Source organism: Natator depressus, chromosome 13, assembly GCF_965152275.1.
Source record: "Natator depressus isolate rNatDep1 chromosome 13, rNatDep2.hap1, whole genome shotgun sequence".
NCBI lineage: Eukaryota > Metazoa > Chordata > Testudines > Cheloniidae > Natator > Natator depressus.
In genome coordinates this window covers 32219055-32241543 of record NC_134246.1, presented here as the reverse complement: position 1 = coordinate 32241543, position 22489 = coordinate 32219055, and the positions used below count along the sequence as shown (strand labels likewise).

The 22489-nt window shown below is 65.3% G+C and overlaps 1 protein-coding gene across 2 annotated transcripts; it reads left to right on the top strand.

The window, feature by feature from the left end:
- Positions 1-4472: 4472 nt before the first annotated feature.
- NDRG2 (NDRG family member 2) lies at positions 4473-22489 on the top strand. 2 transcript variants are annotated; one of them, XM_074970464.1, is made up of 16 exons: positions 4473-4622; positions 8562-8647; positions 9447-9552; positions 9795-9915; positions 10067-10129; positions 12676-12736; positions 13012-13098; positions 13394-13450; positions 16888-16991; positions 17305-17349; positions 17741-17792; positions 19317-19364; positions 19557-19592; positions 19930-19981; positions 20150-20183; positions 20532-22489. In XM_074970464.1, the coding sequence occupies exons 1-16, from the start codon at positions 4529-4531 to the stop codon at positions 20755-20757; spliced, it is 1272 nt and encodes a 423-aa protein (XP_074826565.1). In that variant the 5' UTR covers positions 4473-4528; the 3' UTR covers positions 20758-22489. The 2 variants fall into 2 exon arrangements, with proteins under 2 accessions (XP_074826565.1, XP_074826566.1); XM_074970465.1 differs by lacking the exon at positions 20150-20183.

The following is a 22489-nucleotide window of genomic DNA, read 5'->3' as shown; positions in this document are numbered from 1 at the left end:
AACCAGCCCTCATGCCCCACCCCAGAGGTGGCCTCATCTCAGCACTGGGTGAGGCGTCCCTGTATAACCTGCAACACCCGCCCCAGGCAGCCGTGTCTCCCCTCACGGCCTCACTGACCCTGCCCTGGGTTTCAGTTTTCTGATGCTAAATGGGGAGGAATTTCTGTGCCAGTCTCTGGCCGCCAGCTGGCCCCATTGAATCAATTTTCAGGTTGGTTCTGTGCCAGAACTAGGCTCTGATCCAGCCCCAGGGCGGGGCCTGGCAGACTTGGGGGGAGGATGCAGCACAGGGCCTGTGCCCTCTAGGGGGTGCCAGCTCCCATCCAGCCCCAGGGCAGGGCCCGGCTGGCTCAGGGGAGTCCAGGCTCCTCTGCCAGTCTCGCTTGGCCTCACCCCTCCCCAATAGGTTAATCCAGCCACTGTTGTCCCCCCCGCAAGTGCCAGGGGGGCACTGGGGCAGGGAGGGGCCCATGGGGCAGAGGGACCTGCCCCCCCTCCCCGCACATTGGCAGCCCAGGCACGCAGCGAGCCACATAAAGGAGCATTGATGCTCCCCCCCCACCTTGGCACCGCCAGCCCCATTCACATTGTTCCCATCCCTCGAGCGGCCCCGCGCAGGGAGAGAGACGCCCATGGGGGCTGCGGGCCAAGGGCTGGACCTCAGCGTCCCTTGGGTGGAGCGACAAAGCTCACCCACCCAGCAGGGTGTCAGACACACCCAGATGGCCCTGAGCTTCCCCGCTCCCCACTAGTGCCCCTCACTCCCAACCCGCAGCCCCCTGCTAGCCCAGCCCTGCCCCCCCACTCCCAGCCCTGCTAGCCCAGCACTGCCCCCCCACTCCCAACCTGCAGCCCCCTGTTAGCCCAATCCGGGGCTCCCTCCTCCCTCCAGCTCTACCAGTGCCCCTCAGTCCTGACCAGCAGCCCCCAGCTAGCCTACCCTGGGCTACCCCCCCGACACACACACTCACGTATCCTGCGTGGGAATATTTCATTTCCCCAGCAGGGGTCAGTGTTCATTCCAGCCCCACATCGCAGTCCCGACCACTCCCACTAGGGGCGCTGTTCTACTGGCCGTGCAACAGCAGCTAATCTCCCCTGGGTTGGTGTCTTCAGGGCCGGCTCATAATTCATTTAATTAAATAGAATAAATCAGCAGCGAAGCAGCCGCAAGTGTTGACTCGAGTCCCAGGCTGTTCAGGGAGGGGCCGAGACAGTGAACTGGGGATAGAACCCAGGTGTCCTGGCTCCTTCCCCACAACCCATTCGAGCTCACTGCCCTCCCAGTCCTGGCTCCTGGCCCCCCTATTCTAACCAGTGGACTCCACTCCTTTGGGGGGGCAGCTAGGATACGGGAGAGGAAGGGAGATCTGGACCCGAAAGGGTTAATTGTGCCTCCTGGGGGGTCCTCCCACGGGCCCCTCTCCCCCCAGCTCCGGCCCCTTTAAATCGCTGTGGCCTGGCTCACATGCTCAGCCAAGTGCCCTATTTTTAGAGCCGGTTCTTGTCTCCAATCCGACCCCCCTCGGCTTGTTTTGCAGCTTCCCCTGCCAGCAACTCGGAGCCCTGGCCAAGGAATTCAGGCGCCTCCTGCCCCACGTACAGGGCTCTGCCAGTGCCCCTCACTCCCGACCCACAGCCCTCCCATGCCAGTGCCCCTCAGACTCTGCTAGCCCAGCCCTGGGCTTCCCCAGCTCTGCCGGTGCCCCTCACTCCCGACTCGCAGCCCTCTCACACTGGTGCCCCTCACTCCTTCCCCTCCACCCCCCAGCTCCGCTGGTGCCCCTCACTCCCGACTCGCAGCCCTCTCACACTGGTGCCCCTCACTCCTTCCCCTCCACCCCCCAGCTCTGCCGGTGCCCCTCCCTCCTGACTTGCAGCCCTCTCACTTTGGTGCCCCTCCCTCCTGACCTGCAGCCCCCCTCCGCTAGCCCAGCCCTGGGCTCTACACACACACACAGGAATGCAAAGGCCTAGATTGCACAGCGGCCACTGGGACAGAATTTGTATTTTTGTAGGTCCTACTCAAACTGTGTCTTCAGTGTCTCTCTCCACAGGGCAAAGGGTTAATAATCCAGGCGCCCCATCCAGGCTGAGCTGCAATTTGGGGGGGTGTGTGCAAGGGGGGCTGGTGTTTTTAAAGTGGCTCCGGGCCCATGACTCTGTGTTCACAAAGGGAACACAATGTTCAGGCCCATAGTCTGGGGCGGGGGAAGGGAGCACTGAAGGCTGGAACTAAGTGGAAGGGGGACGGGAAGGGACAAGAGGGGGTTGGGGGGTGGGCGCTGAGGGGTTGGGTCAGAAAGAGGCTCTCAGTGCTGGGATGGGGGGTGACACTTTTCTCTCCTGGTGGGGCAGCCGTCCCATCCTTCCCCACTGTCCCCGCATTGGCCTCTGGCTCCCCCCCCCCCCGGCACCAGGACTGGACCCCCCCAGTTCAATCCCCCCAGTGTAGTTTCCCTTCCCGTCCCCCAGCAACTCCCGCGGCACCCCCCTTCCCATCCACCCTGGGACCCCTTCAGCCATCCGCGTGGAAGGTTCAATCCAGCCATAGTTCAGACGGGAAACCCACTCTCCCCCCCGCCCTCCTCCCACAATGAGCCTGGAGGTGGCCGGGGACTCGTCCTCAGCAGTGCGGGGCCCAGGACCCTGAGCCATGCGGGCCGGTGGCGGGGAGGTTCTGGTGGCCGGTCGGGGCGAAAGATCCGGCAATTCCCCATGCAAGCTTTGGGTGCCTGCCCTGTTGGGGGGGGTGGGGGGGTGAGCAGGGACCATCTCTCCATGGCGGGGGCAGATGCTGAGAGCAGGAGGGGTGATTAGGCAGCCTGTAACATCGCCAGGGAGTCGTGTCCCCCCTCGCCCCCCACCGGGGTTCCAAGATACTGGGTCAAACTGGGCCGGCTAGAGCCGAGCAGCCAACGGGGAAGGGCCCAGCCTTCCCGGGGTGGGTTGGACGGGGACTGGCCTCCGGAGGCCCCAGACGCCTGCTGGGGAGTGTTTCGCATGTAGGAACTGGGACGCCCTGTGGCCCCATCGGAATAACTGCACCTGGTGCCGGCTCAAAAACCGCCCTGTGATGACAGACGCAGCCCCGTGGGTGACGCTGGGCCCCAGCCTTGAAGCAAAACCCTGCTCCGTCTACCTGGCTCGCCGGGAGGGGTGGCGCAGCCAGGAAAAGCCCCACTGGAGGGTGCGAGACGAGGGGCCCTGCCCAGAGCGGGACCCCAGGAGCTGGGGGGGGAGGCCCTGACTCCCCTGAGCGGCCCCTGGCAGGGGAAAAGGCTCAGCTGCCCTGAGCTGAGACAGGAGGGGCGGATAAATGGAGGGGGGCTGGCTGGGTGCAGGAATGTGGGTGCGGCAGGGGAGGGTGGAGAGCTGGCCATGGGGGTGTGGGGGGTGGCCCGGGGGACAGCAGGCTGAGTGGAGGCTGTGGGGGGATGGGGGTGGACATGGGGATAGGAGTGGGGGAAGTGTGAGTGGATGGATGGAGAAGGATGGGTGGATGGATGGATGTGGGGGAAGGAGATGGATGGATGGATGGATGCAGGGGAAGGGTGGACGGATAGATGGATGCGGGGAGATGGATGGACGGATGGATGGACAGATGGGTGGTGGCGAAGGGCACAGCTGACCAGCTGCCAGGAGGGGCTGCCCACGGTGGGTCCCTCAGACAGTGCCCCACACACCGGTCCCACAGGGACCCTGGTCCAGGACTGAGTGGGTGATGGGAGCCAGCCGCACTCACGACAGCCCCGCTGCACACCCCAGGGGCCTGTCCCTCCCCTCACATGCCCCCCAGCCTGGTTCCGCTCCCCCGCAATCTGGCCCATCTGCTCCAGCAGAACAGCTAGTGGGGCTGGGGGGGCTGGGAGCCAGGACACCTGGGTTCTAACCCCAGGTTGGGGTGGGGGCAGAACTCCTGGGTTCTATCCACTGTTTTTTGGCGGGGGGAGGGGAGCAGCAGGGGGCTGGGAGCTACAGCCTGGTTTGTGGTGGTTGGGGGGCACACAGAACTGGTGAGGGGGCACACGCCCTGGCCCGTGGCTGAGGAGCTGGGAGGAGCCGGCTGTGCTGGCTGGTGCAGGGCAGGGCTAGGCTCAGACCGGTCCAACCGGATGGACGGGGGACCCAGGAATATGGCACGGAATAGGCGGGAGAGCGACTGCCATGAGGTCCTTCCCCCACAGGGGGCCCAGCCCCAATCTGGCCGGGTGGGGTGGGACTCCCTAGGATGGGCGCCCATCCCCCTCCCCCCACTCTGCCCCCTTCCCCATCCCCTCCCCGTCCCCTCACTCTGCCCACTCCCCCCCACCTATACCCTCCCCCCATACTGACCCCTCCCCCTCCTCCAACTCTCCCCCACCCCCACCCCCACTCTCTGCTCTCTCCCTGTCTCCTCCCCCACTCTGACCCCTCCCCACTTCCCCTCCCCCTATGCCAGCGCTGTAGCAGGGAAGTCCCCCCCGCCCCCGCCCCGGCCCTGGGATTGGCAGCCCCGAGCTGGGGGGCGGGGCCTCTGGAGGGGGGGATGTTGTTTGTATCCAGAGTCAGTCAAAGGCAAGTGAAGGTGGACGGACGGACGGACGGAGGCGCAGGCGGAGCTGGACACACGGACAGAGCAGGTACGGGGGGTGGAAAGAGTCTGATGGGGGGTTCTGGGGTGGGGGATCCCGGGGGGGGGAGCAGATAGGCCTGGAGGGGGGCTGATGTTCGGACGGGGGCCAGTCTGGGTTGGGGGGGGGTCTCAGTCAGGGGAGGGGTCCCCAGGGAGCAGTGGGGTGTCGTGGGGCCGTGGCTGAGATGGGGGGGATCGGGGCAGTGGGAGGGGCTGAGAATGGGGGCGGGGGTTGGTAGGACTTGGCGAGGTGGGGGGAGCTGAGGGGGGTGATCACTAAGGAGGGGGCCGGGGCGCAGCTCCGTGTGTCCGGCTACCGGCCCGATTCCCAGCTCTTCCTCCGAGCGGCGACACGCGAAATGTCAAGCGGAAAAACCCACCATGGCGAAGGGGCCGGACGCCTGGGTTCTCTCCCTCGCTCTGGGAGGCGGCGCTGGTGGGTTAGAGCAGTGGGGGCTGGGAGGAGCCAGGACTCCTGGGTTCTCTCCCCGGCTCTGAGCAGGATGGGGGCGAGGTTTCTGTGGGGGGTTCTGGGGGACGGGGTCATGGGCCCATCCCAGCGTCCTTAGGGCAGGGCTGTTTCCTCTGGGGTCCTGACAAGGCTGAGCCACTCACGGGGGGACCCTAGTCTCAGGCCCTGGCTGGCCCCTCTTGAGGCCAGCCCTGTGCCCCCCTCGCCTCATCTCCCCTGGGGCTGGAATAGAGTCATTGGTCACCGTCACCCAGCCCCATGGTGCCAGACACACACACACACCCGTGGGGCCGCCTGGCTGCCTCTGAGAACAGGGGCTGGGAGCCAGGACTCCTGGGTTCTATCCCTGGCTCCGGGAGGGGAGTGGGGTGTAGTAGTTAGAGCAGGGGAGGTGGGGCTGGGAACCAGGACTGCTGGGCTCTGGGAGGGGAGTGGGGTGTAGTGGGTAGAGCTCCCCACCCCCACCCATCAGTCTGTCCAGCCAGCTCCCCAGCCATTCAGAGCCAGCCATCCTTCCCCTGAACTGTCCATCCGTCTGTCCACCTCTGTCCCTCCGCCTGCCAAGATCTGTCCACAAGGGATGCAGGTTTGGCTCCTCCCAGCCAGTAGCTGGTCTCTCCCCTCCTCCTGAAGATGACCCCAGAGCCAGCCCAACCCAGCTACCCCAAGCCCCCCAGAAGCATGGAGGAAGACCTGCCCCAGGACCAGGAGAGCTAGGCTTAGGGGATTATGGGATGGGACCCTCCCAGCCCATAGGGCAGCCCACAGACAGATTGTGCTGGTCTGTCTGTTTCCCTTGCTCCCCACCCAGGGCCCCACATGTCGTGGGGCTGGCAACACCCCACACCCTGCGGTCCTGGTCCAGGAGGGGAGGGGGCCGGGGTCCAGGGAATGGACCAGGCACTGAGGGGCTAAGGGGGCATTGGCTGCTGGCACCTTGGTAGGGACCCAGCCTGGACAATCACTGACCCGCCCCTTCCTGGCCCCCCGTCCTTCTGCCTAACCCCTCAGTTCCCCTACACCCTGCTCCCTGTGACATCCTGCCTGGCACCCACCCTGGCTCCCCATGACTCTTCCAACTCCCCTACGTCTATGACCCCCCCCACCTGTCCCTGTTGCCCCATAACTCCCCTCCCAACTCCCCTGCCCCACCTGGCAACCACCCTCATAACCTCCCCCCCTGACCCCCATAACCTGCCCCCAACCTTGTGTCCCAGATCCCCAGGATCGGTGCTGTGCCTCCAGCTTTAGAGCAGCCCCTTGCAGGACCCCCAAGAGGTCCCATTTTCCCTTCAGGGGAGGCCACACAACCTCCCCAGCCCGCTGGGGCTCCAACCCCCCCGCCGCACCGGTGAGCAGAGCCAGACTCCTGGAAGAGCCACGCAGGATTGTGTTGGTTAGTCACCGGGACGCGGCCCAAGAAGCCCTGAGGGCGGCAGGGAGACGCGGCGTCGGGTCGGCCTGGGGCCAAGGCACCCCGTGTTCCAGCTGCATCTGAGTGTCTGACCCCCTCGACTCTTCCCGGGTGGGCAGCCCCCACTCGCCCCCCAGCTCCCGCTTTCCCAGCCCTTTCTGCTTCAGCTGGGGGGGGTCTTTGCTCAGCTCCCCTGCTGAGATGGGGGAGGGGGAATCTAGGCGTCGCTGGAGCTGGCATCCGGGCGCCTTGTTCACTTGGGTCAGTTCCAGCCGGTTCCTTAACGATGCCTTGTTCCCCCCAGGCAGGGAGGTGTCCCCCACGCCGGTGCCTTTTAGCCTTTCCTGAAAGCACCCGCAGCCCTTCCCCCGTGCTGGGCAAGAGGGTGACCAGACTCCTGATAAAATCGGGACTGTCCCGATATTTAATTTTTTGTCCCATGTCCCGACCGATGTACGATCAGGATGCCCATTTGTCCCGATATTGTAGGGCTGGCAGGCTCCCTACCCGGCTCCTCCCTGGAAGTGGCGACATCTCCCTCTGTGCACTGCCCCTGCTCTGGCTCCACAGCTCCCATTGGCCGGGAACCGTGGCCAATAGGAGCTGCGGGGGCGGCGCCTGGGGGCAGGGTGCAGAGCTGCCTCCCGGTGCCTCCGTCTAGGACCCAGAGGGAGATGTTGCCACTTCCGGGGAGCCACCTGAGGTAAACCCTGCCTGGAGCCCACACCCTGAATCCCCTCCCGTACCCCAACCCCTTGCCTCAGCCCGGAGCCCTCTCCCGCACCCAAACTCCCTCCTGGAGTCAGCACCCTGACCCCCCTCCCACACCCAGCCTTGAGCCCCCTCCAACACCCAAATTCCCTCCCAGAGTCAACACCCTGACCCCCCTCCTGTGCCCCAACCCCCTGCCCCAGCGCTGAGACCCGCCTTTGCAGTGGGAGCCAGGGCCCTGCACCCCTGGCTTGCGGCAGGGGCTGGAGCCGGGACCATGCACCCTCCTTGCAGTTTCCTAGGGCTGTGCACCCCCCTTCCCTATTGCTCCAGTGAAAGCTGTGAGCCTGTGGCTCCCCCCGTGTCTCCCAATATTTTACTCTTGCAATCTGGGCACCCTACTGGGCAACCATGCTGCATATTGGAAAACTGAGGCACACAATGGGGGTCATCAAAATATCAGCAAAAATCCCACCTTTGTCACAGCTCTTTCCCCCTTGAAGAGCGAACGGCACTCGTCGGGACCAGTGGCCTGGGGGGGGACATTCACACCCACCCGTGCCATTTAGAGAGGCTGCAGCCTAGGCCCCAGCTCCACCCACACCATCCCACTGGACACCTCCTCGTGGCAGGTTTGAATCCCTCGGCCGCACGGCACCCCAGCTCAGAGCCCGTTCATGTTCTCCCTTAGGTCGGCTCCAGTTGATCATACCTTGCTTCCCCTGACCTCCCCCCATTCCCTGGCCTGGTACCCGGCCCTGCCCACAAGAGCGCCCCACATCTCTCCCCTCTGGGCTGCAGGGACTAACCCCTTCCCGCCTGGGGCACTGGGGGGCTGGATCCCCGCTCCCACGGGGGCTGGAGAGGGTGGAGGTGACAGAATCAGGGCTACTTTCCCAGCAAGAGGCACTGTGGAGTGCAGGGCAGGATGGGTGGGAGAGGGGTAGGTCCCACATTACTCATTCAGCCAGGGCCTCCTGATGGATGGGGGGGCAGAATTTGCCCCCCAATGGAGCCTGATGCCCAAACTCCCTGGGACACCAATGTGGGGAGGGTCTTCCTGAGCCTGATTCAGCCCCTGATCCTGGGAAAATACCGCCCCCTCCCCCCCCAGCCCTGAGGCCCTGTCCAGAGCAGGGTAGTGGGCTGGGCTGGGCAGGGGGCTCCTGGGATTGGGGGGAGGTCTCTGAGCACCTCAGGCCACAGGGATCTGCTGGGTATTTTGGGGGGGGGAGGGTCTGTGTGTTGGGGGGGCTGCTCTGGGGGGTCTGTGTGTCGGGGTGGAGGAGGGGTAGCGCTGGCAGGTGTCTCTGTGTCCCGCTCTGACCCCCCACTTCCCTCTCCCCCAGGCGCAGCCATGACCGAGCTCCACGAGGTGCAGATCACGGAGGAGAAGCCCCTGCTGCTGCCCCCCTCGCAGCCCGTCCCGGGCAAGGTCAGAGGGCAACGGGCACGCTGGGGGGAGGGGTGCTCACTGCTGCGTTGCCTTCCCAACACCCCCTCCTGTCCCCCATCCCCCACTACACTTCTGGCCTTGTTCCCCATCCACCCTCTTCCTGCCTGCCGCCCCCCCACCCCTTGTAGGACACTGAGGTATTAGCAGCTGGACTCCTCCCAGGGCACCACCAGGTCCTCCCTCCCCACCCCTCCCTGAACTCCACAAACTGTGCTGGGGAGAGAACCCAGGAGTCCTGGCTCCCAGCCCCCCCCCCACTCTAACCACTAGACCCTACTCCCTCCTGGAGCTAGGGAGAGAACCCAGGAGTCCTGGCTCCCAGCCCACCCCTGCATCCCACCCCTGCTCTGACCACGAGACCCCACTCCCCTCTCAGAGCCAGGGAGAGAACCCAGGAGTCCTGGCTCCTGTTGTCTGAGCTGCACTGACCCCTCCCTGGCTTGAACCCCGTCTCGCAGTGTCCTGGGTGTGGGGGAGCAGGACATTAGCAGAGGACCCCCAGGCACCCCAGCCTTGCATCCCCCACCCTCTGCTGGGGAGTCAGGATTCGAACCCGCGGGGGCCCAGCTCCGTGGGGATCCCATGGCAGCGTATGGGCCATGGAACGGGGGGTGGGGGCTGTTTGGGGACCGATATCTCAGGCGTCCCCTGGGCATTGTTGGAAAGCGGGGAGCCCACTCTCCGCGACAGTGTCAGCTGCTTCCACCTGGGACCCGCGCCAGCCATGGGGCAGCCCCCTACACACCTCACAGCCCCCATCTCTCTCTCTCTTTGGCAGAAGCACTCGGTGGAGACGCCCTATGGACTCGTGGCCTTCACCGTCCATGGCACCCCGAAGCCCAAGCGCCCGGCCATCCTGACCTACCACGACGTGGGGCTCAACCGTAAGTGGGGCTGGGAGTGCGAGGAACGGGACCCCTGCAGGGATCTCCCCCCACAGCCAGTGCCCCAACCCCACTCCCCCCACAGCCAGTACCCCCCGCTGGGAGCTCCCCACCCCCCCCAGCAAACCCCTACTGGGAGCTCCCATCCCACTTCCCCCAGGGCCCCCTGCTGGGCGCTCCCCCCCCCCCCCCCCCCGCGCCCCCTGCTGCTGTGACACTCGGGTCTATTCTGCCCGCTCCAGACCAGTCCTGCTTCGAGCCGCTCTTCCGTTTTGAGGACATGCAGGAGATCATCAAGAACTTCGTGGTGGTTCACGTGGATGCCCCCGGCATGGAGGAAGGAGCCCCGCTGTTCCCCTTGGGGTGAGACCCCCTGCCCCCCACCCTTCTCTCCCCACCCCCACTCTACCCCTCTCTGCTCCCCTTCCCCCCCGCTGTTTCCCATGTGGTGAGCCCCCCCCAGTGCAGCCTTCTCCCCCGCCCCCACCCCAGCTGACGTGCCCTCTTCCTGCAGGTACCAGTACCCATCGCTGGACCAGCTGGCTGACATGATCCCCTGCATCTTGCAGTACCTGAAGTGAGTAGGGGGCAGGAACAGACAAACACAGCATGCACCCCTTCCCCGCCTCCCCCTCCTGGCACTGTGGGGCTGTCTGGGGGGGAATTGGCTCCCAGAGCTCAGGTGCGGAAGGGGGTAATGGGACCCTGTCTCGGGGGAGCTGGGGTCTGTACCATGCCTGGCCGGACCCCAGTCTCTGCTCTGCTGAGTTAATCGAGGTGGAACAGAGAGCCAAAGGTGCGAACAGCCCCTGGGACTGCCCGGCCTCACACCATGTGAACCAGGCTCCGTGGGTTCTGCTCGGGCGGGGCCCAGCCGGAGGCACCCCACGTTCCGGCTGCGTCTGGGTGTCTGCCCGTTCCCGGCCCCCAGCTCCCACCTCCCCAGTCCTTCCTTCTCCAGCCAGCGTCTTTGCTGAGAGGCAGAGGACACATCTCCTCCGGGGTGGCCGTGTCCTGGGAACTGGGTTTGCCGTTGTCTTTGCGACTTTTCCATTGATACGGGGTCAGCCTGTCCCGTTGTCACGGAGTGTGGGGGAGTCCAGGCCCTGCACCCCTCTTCCTGGGATTCACTGAGACTCTCAGCCAGCCAGTAAAACAGAAGGTTTATTGGACAACAGGAACACAGTCCAAAACAGAGCTTGTGGGTACACCCAGGACCCCTCAGTCAAGTCCTTCTGGGGGAGCAGGGAGCTTAGACCCCAGCCCTGGGGTTCCCTGTGTTCCTCCACCCAGCCCCAAACTGAAACTAAACCCACCCAGCAGGTTCCCTGCTGCAGCCTCCGTCCACATTCCTGGGCAGAGGTGTTACCTCCCGTCCCCAGGGCACATTCCCAGGTCAACACTCCCCCCTCCCTGCTGTGTCACATCGTCAGTCACATCGTCACACCCGTTCAGTCTGCTCAGACAGCAGGCGACACACCCCCACCTGGGTCTCTGCGGCCACGTCTACACTACAGCCAGTGTCGGCAAAGCGTGTGTCGCTCCGGGGCACGACTGTTCCAACGGGAGCGTCCGTGTGCACAGCGCTTTTGCCGCTCGCAGGGCTGGGTATTCACACCGACGGGAGAGAGCGTGCTCGCCAGGCATGCTGCAAGTATAGACGTGGCCTTAGCCTGCCCTGAGAGCAAACACAACTCCTCTTTGCCCCACTGGGTAGCCGGGTGTCACGGACTCACAGGCCTGGTGCTCCCGGCTCTGTACGGCCCCTGGGAGGAACCCCCCTTCGGTGTGACAGACCCCGGAAAGGTCGCTCTCCCTCTGGGAATAGGGGCTTTCTGGCCCTGCTGCCTCCCGAGCCCGCACCTCTGAGCCTCCAGCACACCTGGCTCTGCCGTGGGCCCCTCAGGGAGTCCCCTCATTCTTGCCCCCCGGGGAGCAAAGTCCCCCGATCTCTAGCCTGCAGTGACTCTCGGCCAGCTTATTGAGCCAGCATAGGAGGTTCTCCGGCCCTCTCAACCCTCAGCACAGCACATCTAGGTCTGTCCTGCATCCAGGTGGGCTCTGGCTGCCCTCTCTCCCCACTCCAGCCACCCCCTTCTTTCAGCCAATCACCCTATATCATCTCCCCCACAGCTCCTCCCCTGTCCTTTGTCTTCAGTCCCAGGTAAACAGGTCACTGGGGCCCTCTCTCTTCTGTCCTTTGTTCCCACCCACTGGAACTGGCTGGTCAGGTCACCAGGCCCTTCTCTCCTCAGCCCTTTGTCCTCCCACTGGCCAGAACCGGCTGCCTTCCCAGCTGGGCTGGGCCTCTCGGTCACTAGGGTCCCCCATCTCCAGGCCATTGTCAGGGTCCCGGCTGCTAGGCGTCACACCTGATCCTCTGTAACAACAAACCCCCTCCCCCTCCCTTGTTACACATGCAGCACACTGGGAAACTGAGGCACACACCCCGCTCATACAAAACACCAAGACAATCCTCTGCTTCATCACACCATGCAATGTGTCGGGGAAACTGAGGCACGCACAGGCCTCATAAAAATACTACAAAAAATTCCCACTTCATCACAGACTCATTTGCAGCCTCGCTGCTGGCAAAACCCAGGCCCAGCCCACGGCCTGATCGGCCGTGCCGAGACCTGGCAAACTCAGAGCCGCATCAGGCTGTTCAGGGCATTGCATTCAGCAGCCTGTCTGGCCCCAGGTTCTTAGCTGTGCTGCGGGAGAGCCGGCCTGGTGGGGCTGCGCCAGACCTCCTTAGACCCACGGGAGACTGAGAGCGAGAGGAAAGACAGAATCTGGCCCCACGTCCCCCAGTTCGCCCACGTCCGACCTCCCGGCTTTGGGGTATTGGTTTCCAGCCCTGCACTGGCCTCAGGCACTCGGCCTGATCTAAACCCCGTCCCTGGGTAACATCATGCAGCCAAAGCCTGCGTCCGTCTGTTGCCTTTCCAGGTCACCGTGACACCCACCAACTGACGCTCCCTGTTACCATGGGGGGCGGGGGTGAATTCATAGGGCCAGTGACCAGACAGGTCCCAGATTTCATGGTCCATGGGAGCTAGGAGCAACGCCCTCCCCCCATGGTTTATTAACCACCACCACCCCCCTCGCTTCCTCCTGCAGCTTCACCAGCATCATCGGCATCGGCGTGGGAGCCGGCGCCTACATCCTCGCCCGCTACAGTGTGAGTGACGCAGGCCCAGGGGAGCTGTGGGTCAAGAATGAGGGGCACCGGCAGAGCTGTGGGGGGCAGGGCTGGGCTAGCAGGGTGCTGTGGGTTGGGAGTGAGGGGCACCAGCAGAACTGGGGGGACAGGGCTGGGCTAGCAGGGGGCTGTGGGTCAGGAGTGAGGGGCCCTGGCAGAGCTGGGGGGAGCAGAGCTGGGCTAGCAGGGGGTAGTGGGGGCTGGGACTGGGGGCTGGTTTCACCCTTATTTCTCTTCCCACCCTCCCCCCGCAGCTCTCTCACCCTGACACTGTGGAGGGCTTGGTTCTGATCAACATCGACCCCAATGCCAAGGGCTGGATGGACTGGGCAGCTCACAAGGTAAGGGGATCCCTTCCCCAGTCCCTGCGGCCCCTGGAGCCCTCCCCTGGCTTTCCTGTACGGGGGGGCTGTGCCGGGATGTGGGGGCGTACAGGCCTGGGGGAGCAAACGGAGACTGTGGACAGCTGGAGAGATCAGACGGAATTTTCTTCTGGCCTAGGGTCAGCTCCTGGTGTTTCCCCCTCCTCCCCCCCCCCCCACCAGGTCATGTCTCTCTCACCCCCCTGGGTGTTGCTCTCCCAACCCCTCCCCGCATCCCTGGTGCCCCCTCTCACCCTCTGCCTTCCTCCCCCAGCTGACCGGCCTGACCTCGTCCATCCCCGAGATGATCCTGGCCCATCTCTTCAGCCAGGTGAGGGGGGGAAATCTATGTGTTGCCCCCGGGGGCTGCAGGTGGGCCCCACTCCCGTGCTCCCAAGGGCTAGATCCAGGGGTCTTCCCAGGGTGGAGGGAGGTAGCCTGGGGAGGGGGGCAGTGGAGAGATTGGATGGGCAGGGCTGTGGGGGGAAGGGCAGGGAGAGCAGGACCAGCAAGGGGGTTGTATCTGGTCAGTAACACCCTGCCCCCCCCAAGAGGAGCTGTCTGGCTGCAGGGAACTTGGGGGGCAGGGCTGTGGGGGACAGGCGGGGGAAGCAGGACCAGCAGGGGCTGTAACTGATCAGTAACGCGCTGTCTGGCTGCACGGAGCTGGGGGGCACGGATGTGGGGGACGGGCGGGGGGAGCAGGACCGACGGGGGCTGTAACTGGTCACTGATGCCCTGCCCCCCCAGGAGGAGCTGTCTGGCTGCACGGAGCTGGGGGGCAGGGCTGTGGGGGACAGGTGGGGGGAGCAGGACCGACGGGGGCTGTAACTGGTCACTGATGCCCTGTCCCCCCCAGGAGGAGCTGTCCGGCTGCACGGAGCTGGGGGGCAGGGCTGTGGGGGACGGGCGGGGGGAGCAGGACCGACGGGGGCTGTAACTGGTCAGTAATGCCCTGTCCCCCCCCCAGGAGGAGCTGTCCGGCTGCGCGGAGCTGGGGGGCAGGGCTGTGGGGGACTGGTGGGGGGAGCAGGGCCGACGGGGGCTGTAACTGGTCACTGATGCCCTGCCCCCCCCAGGAGGAGCTGTCCGGCTGCGCGGAGCTGGGGGGCAGGGCTGTGGGGCATAGGTGGGGGGAGCAGGACCGACAGGGGCTGTAACTGGTCACTGATGCCCCCCCCCCCCAGGAGGAGCTGTCCGGCTGCGCGGAGCTGGGGGGCAGGGCTGTGGGGCACAGGTGGGGGGAGCAGGACCGACGGGGGCTGTAACTGGTCACTGATGCCCTGCCCCCCCCCAGGAGGAGCTGTCCGGCTGCGCGGAGCTGGGGGGCAGGGCTGTGGGGCACAGGTGGGGGGAGCAGGACCGACGGGGGCTGTAACTGGTCAGTAATGCCCTGCCCCCCCAGGAGGAGCTGTCCGGCTGCGCGGAGCTGGGGGGCAGGGCTGTGGGGCACAGGTGGGGGGAGCAGGACCGACGGGGGCTGTAACTGGTCACTGATGCCCCCCCCAGGAGGAGCTGTCCGGCTGCGCGGAGCTGGGGGGCAGGGCTGTGGGGCACAGGTGGGGGGAGCAGGACCGACGGGGGCTGTAACTGGTCACTGATGCCCTGCCCCCCCCAGGAGGAGCTATCCGGCTGCGCGGAGCTGGGGGGTAGGGCTGTGGGGCACAGGCGGGGGGAGCAGGACCGACGGGGGCTGTAACTGGTCACTGATGCCCCCCCAGGAGGAGCTGTCCGGCTGCGCGGAGCTGGGGGGCAGGGCTGTGGGGGACGGGCGGGGGGAGCAGGACCGACGGGGGCTGTAACTGGTCACTGATGCCCCCCCCAGGAGGAGCTGTCCGGCTGCGCGGAGCTGGGGGGCAGGGCTGTGGGGCACAGGTGGGGGGAGCAGGACCGACGGGGGCTGTAACTGGTCACTGATGCCCTGCCCCCCCAGGAGGAGCTATCCGGCTGCGCGGAGCTGGGGGGTAGGGCTGTGGGGCACAGGCGGGGGGAGCAGGACCGACGGGGGCTGTAACTGGTCACTGATGCCCCCCCCCCCCAGGAGGAGCTGTCCGGCTGCGCGGAGCTGGGGGGCAGGGCTGTGGGGGACGGGCGGGGGGAGCAGGACCGACGGGGGCTGTAACTGGTGACTGATGCCCTGCCCCCCCCCAGGAGGAGCTGTCCGGCTGCGCGGAGCTGGGGGGCAGGGCTGTGGGGGACGGGCGGGGGGAGCAGGACCGACGGGGGCTGTAACTGGTGACTGATGCCCTGCCCCCCCCAGGAGGAGCTGTCCGGCTGCGCGGAGCTGGGGGGCAGGGCTGTGGGGGACGGGCGGGGGGAGCAGGACCGACGGGGGCTGTAACTGGTCACTGATGCCCTGCCCCCCCCAGGAGGAGCTGTCCGGCTGCGCGGAGCTGGGGGGCAGGGCTGTGGGGGACGGGCGGGGGGAGCAGGACCGACGGGGGCTGTAACTGGTCACTGATGCCCCCCCCAGGAGGAGCTGTCCGGCTGCGCGGAGCTGGGGGGCAGGGCTGTGGGGGACGGGCGGGGGGAGCAGGACCGACGGGGGCTGTAACTGGTCACTGATGCCCTGCCCCCCCCAGGAGGAGCTGTCCGGCTGCGCGGAGCTGGGGGGCAGGGCTGTGGGGGACGGGCGGGGGGAGCAGGACCGACGGGGGCTGTAACTGGTCACTGATGCCCCCCCCAGGAGGAGCTGTCCGGCTGCGCGGAGCTGGGGGGCAGGGCTGTGGGGGACGGGCGGGGGGAGCAGGACCGACGGGGGCTGTAACTGGTCACTGATGCCCCCCCCAGGAGGAGCTGTCCGGCTGCGCGGAGCTGGGGGGCAGGGCTGTGGGGCACAGGTGGGGGGAGCAGGACCGACGGGGGCTGTAACTGGTGACTGATGCCCCCCCAGGAGGAGCTGTCCGGCTGCGCGGAGCTGGGGGGCAGGGCTGTGGGGGACGGGCGGGGGGAGCAGGACCGACGGGGGCTGTAACTGGTGACTGATGCCCTGCCCCCCCCAGGAGGAGCTGTCCGGCTGCGCGGAGCTGGGGGGCAGGGCTGTGGGGGACGGGCAGGGGGAGCAGGACCGACGGGGGCTGTAACTGGTCAGTAATGCCCTGCCCCCCCCCAGGAGGAGCTGTCCGGCTGCGCGGAGCTGGGGGGCAGGGCTGTGGGGCACAGGTGGGGGGAGCAGGACCGACGGGGGCTGTAACTGGTCAGTAATGCCCTGCCCCCCCCCAGGAGGAGCTGTCCGGCTGTGCGGAGCTGGGGGGCAGGGCTGTGGGGGACGGGCAGGGGGAGCAGGACCGACGGGGGCTGTAACTGGTGACTGATGCCCTGCCCCCCCCAGGAGGAGCTGTCCGGCTGTGCGGAGCTGGGGGGCAGGGCTGTGGGGGACGGGCAGGGGGAGCAGGACCGACGGGGGCTGTAACTGGTCAGTAATGCCCTGCCCCCCCCAGGAGGAGCTGTCCGGCTGCGCGGAGCTGGGGGGCAGGGCTGTGGGGGACGGGCAGGGGGAGCAGGACCGACGGGGGCTGTAACTGGTCAGTAATGCCCTGCCCCCCCCCAGGAGGAGCTGTCCGGCTGTGCGGAGCTGGGGGGCAGGGCTGTGGGGGACGGGCAGGGGGAGCAGGACCGACGGGGGCTGTAACTGGTCACTGATGCCCTGCCCCCCCCAGGAGGAGCTGTCCGGCTGCGCGGAGCTGGGGGGCAGGGCTGTGGGGGACGGGCAGGGGGAGCAGGACCGACGGGGGCTGTAACTGGTCACTGATGCCCTGCCCCCCCCAGGAGGAGCTGTCCGGCTGCGCGGAGCTGGCCCAGCAGTGCCGGGAGTCGCTGGTCGGAGCCCCGAACCTCAGCAACATTCAGCTCTATTGGAGCAGCTACAACACGTGTGTGGGGGGCTTATCTGGGGGGCTGGAGGCGGGTCAGGTATGGGGGGCTTGGCCGGGGGCGGGGGGGCTGGAGGTCGCTGGGGGGAGCAAGGGGGCTCTGCCATGGGGCTGGCATGACTGAGGCTGGAGTTACCGGAAAGGGTCATGGGACAGAGGTGACCTGGGGGCCCCGGACGGGGAAGTTTGCTGCAGATTCCGGCCCCCTGTGCTGAGACCGGGGGGAAATCGGGGGGTGTTCAGGGGGCTGGGTTGGAAGACGCGGGGGGTGCAGGGCAGTTCTCAGCCTCCATTTCCTCCCGCCCACCCCCAGCCGCCGGGACCTGAACTTCGAGCGCGGAGGAGATGTCACCCTGAAGTAAGTGAGCCCGGCCTGCCCAGGTATCCCCCGAACACCCCACAGCCGCCCTAGGACACCCTTGCTCGTGGCCCTCCATGAATGCCCTAATACCTCTCAACCCCCCATAAGCACACAGGGACCCCCTTCTCCCCACTGTCCTCTGGGTACTCCACAAACACCCCAGAGCAGCCCTGTCCCCCTGCCCCCCAAGTATCCCTCAGCCCCCCGGTTAGGGGCAGGGCCTGTCTCCAGAACCCCCCAGGGATTGAGGGGGGACACCTTGCAGACCCATTACCCCCTCCACCCCTTTCCTCTGCTCTGCCCAGCTTCCCTGCCCACCACCAGAGCAGCTGCCAGGGGGGAGAGGGGGCGCTCTGACCATCCCTTTTCCATCTGTCTGTCCCCACAGGTGCCCCGTGATGCTGGTGGTGGGAGATCAGGCCCCCCACGAAGATGCTGTGGTGAGTAACAGAACAAACCACACGATGCACAACTACACAACATAGCGTACAGCCCTGCAGGTACACAACCCCCTGCAGCTACACAACATAGCGCACAGCCCCACGTCACACTCTGCTACACGACCCCCCACCACTATGCAAGCCCCCCACAGCTGCACAACATAGACAGCGCCGAGACCTGCAGCTACACAACTGCACAGCATAGACAGCACACAGCCCCACAGCGCACCCTGCTACACAACCCCAGCACACCACACGGTGGGACACACACCCAGAGCCAGGCTCATTCCCGCCAGCAGGGTGCAGCGGGGACAGGGCCAGACAGACAGTGCAGGATTCATTCCCCCTTGCTGGGGACGGACGGACGGACGGACGCACACTCTGAGCCAGGCTCATCACACCCAGCTGGGGGCAGCAGGGACACGGACATTCATTCCCTCCAGCAGGGATAGACGGACAGACAGACGGATGCACACGCACTTTCTCTCTCTGCCTGTCCTCTCTTTAGGACAGGCAGACGCTCCGTGGCTCCGGTCCCCGGCTGGTTTGGGGGGGACGTCACCTGCCCCCTGGGCTGCCCTGGCAGGAACTGGCCTGATTTCCTGCTCTGGGCACTGACCAGCATCATGAAACTGACCAGGGTTGTGTTGGTTTCCCTCAGGACCTGGGGGGCTCGCAGGGTCTGTGGCTCTGGGGCAGCGCCCCAGACTCCCAGGCCCCGTGCGAGGAACACCGGTGGGTGCATCAGTCCCCTGCAAGGGTCAAACTCGCTCTCCAGGGTCTGGGGCTCTGGCCCTGCCGCCTCCCAGGACCGCGCCTCTGAGCCTCCAGCACGCCTGGCTCTGCCGGGGGCCCCCGGGGAGCCCACCCCGGTCTCTAGCCTGCAGTGACTCTCAGCCCGTGTGAAACAGGTTTATTGAACGTCTGAATCCAGCCCAGGAAGTTCTCAGGGCCCTCAGGTCTGGCGAGTCTGAGCTCCGACCAGCTGGGTCTGTCCCCATCCCCATGGGCTCCGGCTACTCCTTCTTCCAGCTGAGCCCCCTATATCCCCTCCCCCAACAGCCCCTCCTCCGCTCTTTGGTCCCAGGCAAACAGCTCACACAACCGGATGGCTCCAGGTTCAGATGGGCCCTCTAGTCAGCTGTTGCTAGGTTAAAAAGGGTCCCGGCCCTGGGCTGGAGTCCAGGCTGCTAGGCAGGGTAATACCTGGGCCTCTGCAACAATAAACATGCTCTCCCACCCCCTGTGCTGAGACATGTGGCACATGGGAAACTGAGGCACACATAGGCATCATACAAAGTGTCACTGGCCAGGGGCTCCAGGCCTCTCTCTCTCACACACACACACAGCAAAGCATGGGGGTAACGTCTCACTCCCTGGCCAACCCTCTGGGGGCACAACGAGCTCTGGGCCTTGGGATGTCATTAGGCTGGGCTGGGGTGGGGGGGGGGGTTCAGGGTCCAGGTGTCTGTGCTCTGCCTGCCCCTCACACTGTTCTCTGCCCCCCCCCCCTCCTAAAACCAGGTGGAGTGTAATTCCAAACTGGATCCCACCCAGACCTCCTTCCTCAAGGTGAGTGACGTCCCCTGCCTCCGCCCCATCCCAACTCATAGCCCCAGCTAGCCCAGCCCTGGGCTCCCCAACTTCCTCCCCCCCCCCCACCCCGCCCCCAGCTCTGCCAGTGCTCCTCACTCCCAACCCACAGCCCCTTGCTAGCCCAGCCCTGGGCCCCTCCAATAGTTGAGTGTTGGGTTTGTTTTCCAGATGGCAGATTCCGGGGGGCAGCCCCAGCTGACACAGGTGAGAGCTGCCTTCCCAATGGGGATGGAGGGCGCAGGGCAGTGTGAAGGGGAGGGTGTCTCTGGGGCAGTAGTTGGGGGGGCGCAGGGCAGCATGGGGGGAGGGGTCTGGGGGAGGCACTGGAAGGACATAATGGGGGGTGGGCTGGGGGGTACAGCCAGGATCTATAGGGGGAGGGTTGTGGGGCACAGTCTGGGGATGTAAGGGATGGAGGGAGGGTTGTGAGGTGTGGTGCACAGCTAGGGTATATAGAGGGAGGGGGGCAATAGGGGAGGGTCTGGGGGTAGCCCAGCTGTGGGGCACAGGGTCTAATCTCCATCTTGTCCCCATCTCTCAGCCTGGGAAGCTGACTGAGGCATTCAAGTACTTCGTCCAGGGCATGGGATACAGTGAGTAGCCACGGGGGGGCGGCGGGGAGGGGAATGTCCCGATCTCCCAGACCTGCCCCCTGGCCCAGCCCCCTCCCCCATGGGTTGGGTCCTTGGCCCTTCTCCAGCCCTGAGCCGCTGCCCCACAGCCAGGCCAGTTCCTGAAGTGTCTGTCTCTGTCTTTCTCAGTCCCCTACGTCCTGGACAGGAAACTGAGTATGGGGTCAGGTACCTTCTCTGCTATCCCCCCCTGCACTGGCTCCCTGTCCCCCACACCCCAGTGTCCTGCATTGCCTCCCATGTACCCCACACGCCCCACATTAGCTCCCCCCCTCCTGCACACACACACCCCCATCCACTCCCTGTTCAGGCATGGGGGGCATTGTGCAGTTTGTGTGGGGAGCTCTCTGTCCCCCTGCATGGCCTGGCCGTGCCCCGCCCCCACCCCTCACTCCACAGCCTCTTGTGGGGCACACCAGTACAAATGGGGGCCTATTGCTGGGATCTGGTGGGCGGGGCAGAACAGAGGGGCGGGGCCCATCTGACTCCTCCCCTCTCTGTCTCCCTATAGTGGCCTCCTCCTGCATGACGCGCCTGTCGCGCTCCCGCACCGCCTCGCTGTCCAGCGCAGCCTCAGGGGACGGGAGCCAGTCCCGCTCCCGCACCCTGTCCCAGAACAGCGAGTCGGGGAGCCCCCAGCCGCCGCCGCCGCCCGCCCCGGGGAGCGGAGCCCACACCATGGAGGTCTCCTGCTGAGCAGAGGAGGGGGAGGGGATGGAGACACCTCCCGCCTCTGACCAGGACTTCCTGCTATCCCACAATGCACTCCGGCCCAAGGGGCCACGCGACGCTCACCCCCTAACGGTACTAAACCGGGGAGGCCCCAATCCCAGAAACAACAGCACAAGCAGCGTTAACCCTTTAAAAACAAAATAATCACAAAATAATCAATGCCCTCTGGGCCCTGCCCCTTTCCCCTTGGCTCCTCCCCCTCCTTAGCCCCACCCCTTCCCTCCCCCATCACCTTGGCTCCTTCCCCCTCCTTGGCCTTTCTGGATCTTTGGGGGTGGGGGTGTTTTGCACGTGGAGGGGAAGAAGTTCGGGGGGGGGGGCGCTGTGTGTTCCCCACACCCACTTTGCCTGTCGTAGCCCTGACTTCTGTCTGTCTGTCCCAGGGCAGTCCTGTTCCTGCCCCTTTGGTGTCCATCTGTCTGTCATGAACATCCCCTTCCTGTGAGCCCTCCCCATTTCGTCCATCTGTCTGTCCAGAGACAGCCATGCCATCCAGCCATCCCAAGGGTCACCTACCACCCCCCTATATACATGTCTGTCCTGGAAGCCCCTCTTCTGGGAGTGTCTCTCCCTGCCTCCCCCCCCCCCCCCACCCCAGTCTCTATCTGTCCTGAGTGCCCCTTGCCCACATCTGTCCTGATGTGACATCTAAATCCACACACACACGTCTCCATCCTTTCCCAGGATGCATTGCAAAGCCATTCGCCATCCCCCAGCCTGGGTTCTTGTACGGGCAGGTTGGGAGGCCCGTGTGTCTACATTTGGCTCCCTTCCCAGTTAATCCCCACAGACGTTGGGTGTTCAGGGCGTCTCCCCCAGGGGGCGCAGGTGCGAGGGGGCGGGGCACTGTGCACTAACCTGCGTAGATGATATTTAGCGGCGTGTGACGTGCATGCAGGAGCCGTGCTGGCTGGAGCGTGGCTGAGGCAGAGAACTGCTCAGCTGGGGATGTTGGCGAGCTGGTGGGGTGGTACAAGAAGGGGGCCTGCAGGAATGTGATATTCAGCTGGCTTCCAACTGTGCCAACTGTTGCAGGCCCCAACTCGAGCAGGTTCTGACTGTTGGGTTGTGGCTGTAAAAGGGCCTGGTTATACCAGCCTCTGACTGTAACAGCTTTAGCCTGGGGTAGGTTCCAACAATTGCACCAGGCTCTTGACTGCTGGTCCTAGTAATGGACTCTGACTGTAGCAGCTGTCTGTGTAACCAGCTCTGGCTGTACTGGGTTTGTAATGGGCACTGTAAGTAGAGGGCTCCAGGTGTAATGGACTCATGCCGGTGTAGAGTTACGGCTGTAAAGGCTCTGCCTGTATTGGGCACTATAAGGCTAGGCTCCGCCTGTGACAGACTGAGTGTAGCGGACACGCCTGCGCTGGCTGCGTAACAGGTCCTGTTTGAACGGGGTTCCAGCTGTAACAAGCTGTGAATGTAACTGGGTCGGACTGTAACGGCTCTGTGCGGACTGGGCTCCAACTGTACTGCCCACGTACCAGCCTGGCTCCGACTGTGCCGGTGAATTACCAGGCTCCAACTGTAACAACACTGTGTGCTGCGCTCTGGCTCCGCCGGGCTCCAGCTGTACTGCTAATGTACCAGGCTCTTGTGTCCGACTGTACTGCTGATGTATTGGGCTCTGTCTGGCTGTAGCAGCTGTATATCCACAGGGCTGGGGCTGTTCCAGAGCAACTGACAGCCAATCCCAGCCTTAACAATAAAATCTGTAGAGGAATCTGCCCCGCA